Raw genomic sequence first — 9,772 nt, 5'->3', positions numbered from 1 at the left:
AGTCTTATTTTGTATTCATAGTTTATATACATGTAGTAGTCAGACATACATTTAATTGGCTACTCAAGGTCGTGTAGGCTCAATTGATGGGCTAGGTCAAGTAGACATAATACAACTGGTCGAATGTTTTTAATCGTACGTAAAGGATAATTATATATTTATGCATTTTAAATAGTTTCTCTCTGGGTTTCCAGGATCCCCAAGTGCACGTAAAAGAAATTCCCTTTGCTCTGTTCACTAGTTCATTTGTTCTTTTTCCGCGCCAACCGATTGGAAACCATCGGAACCTGATTGGAACGCACCCATGTTCTATCATTGGCATACTGATGCCCTCTAGCGTAGACGTGGCGAATAAGCCATTTTCGTAAATCAGTCACATGCTTGGACGTCATTAAACAGGAAGTCAGTAGATGAGATCGACTTCATGCAGCGCCGGCGCCGCCGATGGCCGGCTGCACCCGCCTGCCTTGAAGCTGAGAATGCCATTGGCTGCTTCAAGTCAGCCGGGCTGCAGGCGACGCCGGCGCTGCATGAAGTCGAACGTACCTAGTGTCGATGGTGGTCGAGTAGAAATACAGTCCCATTCACTGATTCTCATTTGAACTTAAATATGGATTCTTCTCTCAAGCTGCACTCTGATTTGGCTGAGGATGTGGCTACGTCCTCGAGCTTTCGTCAGTTCAAAATCCAACACTTTCACTTAGATCTGAATGTCGATTTCGAGAGGAAAACTCTGAGAGGTACCGAAACCTTGAATCTAAAATGCTTGAAAGGTTCCCAGACTGAACTGCTACTGGACATCCACCCATCACTGTCTCTGCAAGAGGTGTCTTACGGGCTGAGCAAAGACGAGTCAGATTTAGATAAAGCTGAATTTTTCACGCAAGGCTTTACTACTTATGGCACTACGCTTGTCGTAAAGTTCCCCACACCTTTTAAAAACGAAGATGAATTTCGACTTGTGATCAAGTACATGGCAACTGATGGACCTGGGGTAAGGATTGGAAATCAATATTGTGAATACAATGAACTGCAATATATATATATATATATGAAGTTAGAGGCATGAGTTCATACATTTCATAGGCTACACACCACAAGTGTTAATGGTTGCCAAAGCACCACTGCACTTCTCACATTAGAGCAACATATCTGTAGATGTCATGGCTGGACCCTGCACAGACTGGTGAGAAGAAAGGACCTTTCCTGTACACCTCTGGTTTTCCTGTGTTGAACAGGAGTTTCTTCCCTGGCTTCCACACACCCATGACTAAAAGCCCCTATTCAGCTGCTGTAAAGGTAATACTTGCCTATCTGAATTCAAGCCCTGGTGTTTCTGTCCCTTCACTTACTAGGTTTGCTGGCTGGTTCCAGAGCAGACAGCAGGGAAGACCAAGCCTTATGTGTTCACCCAAGGCCAAGCAGTACTCAATCGCTCCTTCTTTCCCTGCTTTGACACCCCAGCGGTCAAGAGCACCTACTCTGCATCAGTACAGGTGAGCCCTTGGGCTTCCTGAACCAGAGGAGGAAGACCAAAGAGAGGGACATTGCACTATATATTTTTGTTATTCTTTAACCTGTTCTTTCCCCCTCTCTTTCTTTTGTCCTTGTCTCTTGTGTGATATGCTGGGAAGTGCACTTCTCATAGGGGCTTGTTTCCAACTTTTATAGATTTATAATTATCAGTCATGGCTTCTTTTAAAGTTACTTGGGTTCTTGTGAATATTCAAGTTATACTCTTTCTTTCTCAGGTCCCCAATGGCTTCACTGCAGTGATGAGTGCAAGCAAATGGGAGCACAGGAAGGCAGACAACACCTTTCTGTTCACTATGGAGCAGCCTATCCCCTCCTATCTGGTGGCTCTCGCTGTGGGTGACCTGGTGTCTGCTGAGGTTGGACCAAGGTTGGTGGATTGTGCAATATCTCTTCATACAGATTCAATGGGTCTTTCCTTGGGTTAAAGATGAATCTTTATCTTTGCAGTCTTCAATAGTCTTGTGTGAATCAAAGGGCAGTTCATTTACATTTTACCTAGATAAGGTCTGAGAACTTTGAACCTGTAAGGTACATTTCAGAAAGAATGTTGATCATACCCAGTTCCATAGATTACATGCATAAGGAGATTAAACAAAAGGAATTGTGTGGGATTTGTTTTCATTGTCCTTTATATTTATAGTTTCATAGGTGACTGTATCAGATTTCCTCTGTTGCAGGACCAGAGTATGGACAGAACCATGCATGCTGCAGGCAGCAAAGCAGGAGTTTGATGGTGTAATCGAGGAGTTCTTGGCAGTTGGAGAAAAACTATTTGGACCTTATGTCTGGGGGCGGTGAGGGTCTATCTTATATTTCCTTTAACAATCCACTTCGTTGATTATACACTATAGTTCTGCACTTTTACATCTGTTGAAAAATGTGGAGTTACACTGTCTGTAATAGGAAGCAAATGTTACATGTTTGTTGGATTTTTGTCTCTGTCTTAGGTATGATGTCCTATTCATGCCTCCATCATTCCCTTTTGGAGGAATGGAGAACCCCTGCTTGACCTTCGTAACTCCCTGCCTGCTTGCAGGCGACCGCTCACTTGCTGATGTCATTGTGCACGAGATCTGCCATAGCTGGTTTGGTAACTTGGTGACCAACGCAAACTGGGGCGACTTCTGGCTCAATGAGGGCTTCACCATGTATGCCCAGCGCAGAGTGTGCAAGGAGCTGTATGGTGAGATGTGTTCTGGCTCCGTTGTAAAGTCTTTACAGTCTTTACAATTATGGTTGTCTCCATGTAATGCATTGATCATTGTTTGCAGGGGAGGCCTACACATGTCTGGAGGCAGCAACAGGGAGAGCCTTACTCAGGCAACATATGGACAACACTGGAGAAGATCACCCCCTCAATAAACTGCGTGTGATTATCAAACCAGGTCAGATGCATTTGATGTAAAAGCACACATTGACTTTGAACAGTTACACTTATTTTCAAGTATACTAGTCAACTGTGTTGGTTGAGTCCTCTGACATACTCTCTCCAGGTGTTGATCCTGATGACACTTACAACGAGACACCCTATGAAAAGGGTTTCTCTTTTGTCTCCTATCTGGCCTACTTGGTTGGAGACCAGATGCTATTTGATGGATTCCTTAAGGTTGGCATAGACATTTTCCAATTGTCTTTACTGTGCCAAACTGATCCCTACAGACAGAATACAAGGAAGGACTTGTACCTTAAACAATATTGTGTGTATAACTCAACTAAATATGTTATGTGACTAAATCATGATTTCACAGGCCTATGTTAACAAGTTCAAGTTTCGCAGTATAATGGCAGAAGATGCGCTTGAGTTTTTCTTGGAGTTTTTCTCTGACCTCAAAAAGAAGGGAGTCCACAACATTGAGGGTAAACATCATTGGTTGTGTCCTTATTGCATTCTGTTGGGAAAATGAAGTGACTAAGGTCCAGGAAAACAAAACTAATCTGCACATCTGCACTGCGGTCTCATCTATAAGGTCTTGAGTTTGACAGTTGGCTCAATGTGCCCGGTTGGCCCCCATACGTTCCCGACCTGTCTGCCGGTCAGAGCTTGATGAAGCCTGCAGAAGAGTTGGCAGAGCTGTGGAGAGCTGAAGTCCTGGATCTAGCTGGCATTGGCAAAACAAACATCCAGTCCTGGAAGACCTACCAGAGTGTTTACTTCCTAGAGAAGATCTTGGAGAAGTCCCCACTGCCAAGAGGTAGGACTACCTATCAGGAGCTTCACATACAAGGCTCTATGCTTTGTTCTTTAGTCCAAGTGCTATGGTATGTGGAAGAAATTGTTGTTGGTCTCCCCTAGAACAGTGTGACTAGCAGTTCAGGTTCAGGGGTTTTAAGTATAAAACTCGACAAGAATAAGTATCAGTTCAGACACACAAAATGTAGTATTAAAGTCTCTCCGGGGCATGAAGGTCAGAGGATTTCTAGTGAATAAACGAAGATAGCATACAGCCAACAAGTGTTCGTTACACACAGACACATGACTGTCATCAGTACACAATATAAGTTACTGTAGGAACACAAATATAAATGAATAATATAAAATATTATGAACACATTAAGGCAATGACTGATGTACTGATTGTGATTTAGCACTTAGGAAATCTGTGATTTCCTTGATTCTCTTTGACTTTCTTGATACCCTATGGGTCTTTGGGACATGGCCTATTGATTACCACCTGCAATGCACCACACATTGATAGTAAATGTTCAAGGTTTAACACCTTTGTACGAATGATGACGTTCCCTGTCTCCCTAACAAGGTAATATGGAGCATTTGGAAGAGCAGTACCCTCACATTGTGAAGTCAAACAATGCTGAGCTACGACTGCGCTGGGCCCAGATTGTTGCAAAAAATATGTATCAGCCAGGATATAAACATGTACGCAGCTTCCTCAGCAGCCAGGTTTGTAAACTTTTCTAAAATGTAAAAAAAAAAATGCATTTCTATCACGGGATAACTTATGTAGCTGACTCATGTCTGAATGTGTCTATTTCCAGGGAAAGCAGAAGTACACTCTTCCTGTATATCGTGCTCTTTGGAATGGATCAGAGGAGACTAAATCTCTGGCTACCGAGATATTCAGTGCTACCTCTCATCAGCTTCATGTTAATGTCCGCAATTATGTGAAGAAGATTATCACCTAAAGCACAGGCTTGAAGCATGTGTTTTGATAACGATCAAAAGCTGATTTAATCTGAAAAACTTAATGAGAAGGCATTAGACTGCAACCAGACAGATATGATTTAATTGATAAAGGGACATTTGAAATAACTGTGTTCATGTTTAAAACTCATTGAATATGCAGTTTTTCTTTTCTTTTAAGGCTGTATTTTAAATACAGAGTACACATATTTTTAATAAAATCATCTGTTTGCATTTTGTATTCCGTCTTTAATAAAATGTGACAACATGCTTGGCCCCTAAATGTAGAGTCTAAATCAGTGGTCTTCAACTCTGGTCCTCAGGGACCCCATGCCCTCCATGTTTTTAGATATTTCCCTGTTCCAACACACCTGATTCAAATGAATGGTTGTTAACAGGCTTCTGCATAAATGTAACGACCAGTTCATTTGATGATATATCTATGGTTCTCCACATAGAGACATGTATATAAAGGCCTTTATACTGTAGTATATATTTACTGCCACGGCTATGGCGTGAAATTAGTGCCAGGAGAGGGAGCTCTGTAAAAACGATTTGTAACTTGCAAAAAGATTTGTGTCTCTGTAGAAGAAGGCGGGGACACTGCTCCCAAAACCATCTAAGCCAATAAAATATAGCAATTCCTGTGTTCATTATCATTGTACATTTTCGTCTGTCTATCACACAAAGAACGTCAAATAAGGACAAAACTAGAATGCTGATGATTTCAATGGCGAGTCATTTGGTAAGTAGTAAAAAATATCCATGGGCGTGTATCTTTAATGCAACATTTAAAGATTATTCAGTTAACACACTTCATAGTATAAATTAATGGATAAGTGTCGTAGTAAATTGAATAGTGTTTAATGTAAATATGTATTTTTAATGTAAGTGTTACTAGTTTCCGTCTTGTCTCCAGTTGGGCATTATGTTTATTAATATTAGGTGAGTTCGAATTCCTGTAGCGCCGGCGTTGTCTGCAGCCGCCTGCAGCCCGGCTGACTTGAAGCAGCCAATGGCATTCTCAGATTCAAGGCAGCCGGCTGCAGCCACCTGTGGCGCAGCATGAAGTCAATCCATGTCGAACTGACCTAATATCACAACTTCGAACAGTCAACTTGAAAGGTCAAACTAGATGACGGGATATTAGGCTACAGTTATTGGTGGTCATCCTAAAACAGTAAGGAAACAAGTAAAGTCCTTGTATGGACACTGGATGATGATGATGAGCACATTAAAGGTCTAGGAATGCAATAGATTGTTTCATATTCTAAGCAGAAATACCAGGGGGTTTAAACAAGAATAGTCAGTAAAGAGTTTTCACAGCTGATTGTGTGACAGGTTGCCACTATGTTAAAAGGTCTAGTTTTTGGCATACATCTGTTGTTTTGTCTTTTGGTCTTGTAGATTTCTATTTCTCATCTGGCAGACGGGTCCCATTGTCCTTAAGTGGGGGACCCCCCTCCCTTATCATCGTCTCCCAAGCTGTCATCCCCCCCTCACACACACACACATCAATTTTACCCTTGCATGCCTTGCAACCCAACAACCCCCAAACCTCCTAATACACATCGAACCCCAATGGCAGATCCATCAATACCATCGCAACCTGGTGGCCAGACCAGTAAAATTATCCAGCTTAAACTGGTGCTACTTGGGGACTCTAATGTGGGAAAGACCTGTCTGCAGGAACGGTTTGTCAAAGATCGGTTTGACGACAACCCCCCCAATGTTGGAGGTACAGAAGCACATGCTTAGTTGTACACACTTTTCACTTAGTTTAGCCACTTTATACTCTTCCCACTCTCTTGCAAATTGGGCATAAATTGAGCCTACATTATCTTGCCATCCCATGTTCTCTCTCCCCCTTGTCCCAGCTGCCTTTGTGACCCAGATGGTGAGTGTGGATGGTGTCATGGTCAAGTTTGAGATCTGGGACACAGCAGGTCAGGAGCGCTACGACTGCCATGCACCCATGTACTACAGGGCTGCCCATGCAGCCATAGTTGTCTATGACATCACCAACACAGTATGGAAAACAATTTCATATTTGCATCTAGCATAGTCTCCACACACTCTTAACTTTGCATGCACAGATCCACTATTTCTTAGCAGCAGTTCTAGACAAACTGCCTCAGCTTTAAGCAGACTGTCCAGCTGTTTAAGCCTATGGTGTTAACCTTGTTGCTACCGCTAGTCTTCATCCTCTCATTTAAATGTTCTTGCTCTGTATAGGAGACATTTGACAGAGCAAAAAGGTAGGTGACTGAACTCCAACACCGAGCAAGCCCAAGCATAGTCATTGCCTTAGCTGGCAATAAGGCAGACGAATCTGCCAACAGAGCTGTGGAATACGAGGTGAGTACTCAAATACTCCAATAAACTGGTGGAATATATCTAAAAGTAAACACTTCTAACATAGTGTGCTAATGAGTTTGTCATTGACACAGAAAATACAGATCTTTGGTTTTGTGGAATTTATTTCATGCTAGCACTAATAATGCTCCTGCAGGAGGCTCAGGTCTATGCTGCAGACAACAAACTTGTCTTCATGGAAACTTCTGCTAAGACTGCCATGAACATCAGTAATCTATTCCTGGCCATAGGTGAGCAATACATCATCACAAAATCATAGTACTCTCTAAACTTTGATCTCTATCCCTCTCTATTGGAAACAGACCAGACCAACTAATAGCTCTATTTTTCACAGAAATAAACAACAATACATAGTTATACAGCATATCTATTCCACAACCAGCATGGTCTTTCTGGACAGGGTGCCCAGACAGCACCAACATGTAATGCCATTATATATACACCAGAAGGTAGTAATAATTTAATGTTGGAACAGTGTCTCTAAGAAACATTGAGCAACACAAAAATTCATGCAGAAAATATTTTGATCATATCACGATTTATTGTCTTCTAGCCAAGACGGTGCTGGTTGTCGAAGACCAAGAGGATATGGAAATGGAGGATTCACCCTCAGCCAGTCAACTCAGACCAGCAGGGCCGGAGTGGGGCCACTTTTCAGCCCGGGAGTTTCAGGCCCCTTTTTTTGGAATACCAAACAGGGCCAGATGCAGCCTGCTTTAACTGGGGGTGCAGTGAACTTTTCTGGGGGTGATTACAAAAAGGGATTGTATTATTTTTTATATTGATACCATTTTTGAGCCTGCTAATGATCCGAGTGTTAATCAGGCATGGAGCCAGACTAGTAAACATTCTGGGCTTAGCCCAGACCTATGACGTATGGGTTTGATGTGATGCAAGATACTGACTTCCACACGTAATGCGAGCGCGCACACCGCACGACCGAAAATGTTTGGCCATTATTTGAGGGCAAAAATTGTCCCGATTACCCACCCCAGCCCTGCGGACCAGCAAGGCCAAGTGCTGTGGAAGCTGAGATAGAATAGACAAGGACCATGGGCGTATCTAGCCCTATTCAGTTTCATTCGCCCCCCAAAAAAATAATTTTATAAAAAATTAAATACAAAATATTTTTTTCCTTGTATTTTTCTTTCATATTTTAAATCTAAATGTGTTAATTTATCTTCCTAAAACCCAGTAGAGGACACTATTTAAAAGGATTTTTTCAAAAATTTCTTCTGGAGGATCATGCCCCCAGACCCCCCTAGTTTTGCTGGGTCACAGGAAAAATAATAGTTTCATCTAGGGGCTTAGCCCCCCCAAAGTTGGGAACCTAGATTCGCCCCTGACATGGACTAGACCAGGCACAGCAAAAAAGCAATTTTTAGGGAGCAGGCGGTAACATGACAGGTGTGAAAAGTTTTGAGAATTAGAAAAAGATTATTTACGATAGGAATTCAATAGGGGTTTCTGAAGTTCCGCAAACAGAAAGGGAAAGTTCCTATGATAGTAAAAAATAATTGATAAGCCTATCCTATCACACAGCATTCCAACAGTAAGAGGTACAAAATAATAAAAAAATGTATGTTTGCATTCCATTTTTATCTCAGGTGATTATAAATAAATATGTCAAACAAGGGCAATTGTGTCAGCGGTGTGGAAGTTTCTGACAAGAACAATTCCAGGAGGGGCTATGGTGCCGAATAAAAAGTATAATGTAAAGACAAGATACCAGATGCAGCCTGCTTTAACTGGGGGTGCAGTGAACTTTTCTGGGGGTGATTACAAAAAGGGATTGTATTATTTTTTATATTGATACCATTTTTGAGCCTGCTAACGATCCGAGTGTTAATCAGGCATGGAGCCAGACTAGTAAACATTCTGGGCTTAGCCCAGACCTATGACGTATGGGTTTGATGTGATGCAAGATACTGACTTCCACACGTAATGCGAGCGCGCACACCGCACGACCGAAAATGTTTGGCCATTATTTGAGGGCAAAAATTGTCCCGATTACCCACCCCAGCCCTGCGGACCAGCAAGGCCAAGTGCTGTGGAAGCTGAGATAGAATAGACAAGGACCATGGGCGTATCTAGCCCTATTCAGTTTCATTCGCTCCCCAAAAAAATAATTTTATAAAAAATTTAATACAAAATATTTTTTTCCTTGTATTTTTCTTTCATATTTTAAATCTAAATGTGTTAATTTATCTTCCTAAAACTCAGTAGAGGACACTATTTAAAAGGATTTTTTCAAAAATTTCTTCTGGAGGATCATGCCCCCAGACCCCCCTAGTTTTGCTGGGTCACAGGAAAAATAATAGTTTCATCTAGGGGCTTAGCCCCCCCAAAGTTGGGAACCTAGATTCGCCCCTGACATGGACTAGACCAGGCACAGCAAAAAAAGCAATTTTTAGGGAGCAGGCGGTAACATGACAGGTGTGAAAAGTTTTGAGAATTAGAAAAAGATTATTTACGATAGGAATTCGATAGGGGTTTCTGAAGTTCCGCAAACAGAAAGGGAAAGTTCCTATGATAGTAAAAAATAATTGATAAGCCTATCCTATCACACAGCATTCCAACAGTAAGAGGTACAAAATTATAAAAAAATGTATGTTTGCATTCCATTTTTATCTCAGGTGATTATAAATAAATATGTCAAACAAGGGCAATTGTGTCAGCGGTGTGGAAGTTTCTGACAAGAACAATTCCAGGAGGGGCTAT

At 41.8% G+C, this 9,772-nt stretch overlaps 1 protein-coding gene and 1 pseudogene across 2 annotated transcripts; both read left to right on the top strand.

Annotated features, from left to right (window-relative positions):
- Positions 1-487: 487 nt before the first annotated feature.
- On the top strand, positions 488-4,909 carry LOC124471537 (arginyl aminopeptidase (aminopeptidase B)). Of its 2 annotated transcripts, none has more exons than XM_047026071.1 (11): positions 488-994; positions 1,356-1,496; positions 1,752-1,903; positions 2,214-2,330; positions 2,484-2,719; positions 2,808-2,921; positions 3,030-3,142; positions 3,285-3,393; positions 3,504-3,728; positions 4,293-4,435; positions 4,531-4,909. In XM_047026071.1, the coding sequence occupies exons 1-11, from the start codon at positions 611-613 to the stop codon at positions 4,675-4,677; spliced, it is 1,881 nt and encodes a 626-aa protein (XP_046882027.1). In that variant the 5' UTR covers positions 488-610; the 3' UTR covers positions 4,678-4,909. The 2 variants fall into 2 exon arrangements, with proteins under 2 accessions (XP_046882027.1, XP_046882028.1); XM_047026072.1 differs by lacking the exon at positions 1,356-1,496 and adding an exon at positions 1,159-1,299 and having other exon boundaries at positions 517-994.
- Positions 4,910-5,248: 339 nt separating this feature from the next.
- Positions 5,249-8,724, top strand: LOC124471611 (annotated as a pseudogene).
- The last annotated feature ends 1,048 nt before the right edge of the window (positions 8,725-9,772 follow it).

The sequence above is a fragment of the Hypomesus transpacificus genome, chromosome 9 (assembly GCF_021917145.1).
Source record: "Hypomesus transpacificus isolate Combined female chromosome 9, fHypTra1, whole genome shotgun sequence".
Taxonomy (NCBI): Eukaryota; Metazoa; Chordata; class Actinopteri; order Osmeriformes; family Osmeridae; genus Hypomesus; species Hypomesus transpacificus.
Note: the sequence above shows the minus strand (reverse complement) of the source record. Positions and strands in the feature narration are given on the sequence as shown.

What these genes read in the sequence shown, in the direction of transcription:
- LOC124471537 (XM_047026071.1), top strand. Translation starts at nt 611, where the DNA reads ATGGATTCTTCTCTCAAGCTGCACTCTGATTTGGCTGAGGATGTGGCT. An exon ending in CCTACTCTGCATCAGTACAG is followed by an intron (nt 1,497 to 1,751) that starts GTGAGCCCTTGG and finishes TTTCTTTCTCAG; the next exon opens with GTCCCCAATGGCTTCACTGC. An exon ending in GCGTGTGATTATCAAACCAG is followed by an intron (nt 2,922 to 3,029) that starts GTCAGATGCATT and finishes TACTCTCTCCAG; the next exon opens with GTGTTGATCCTGATGACACT.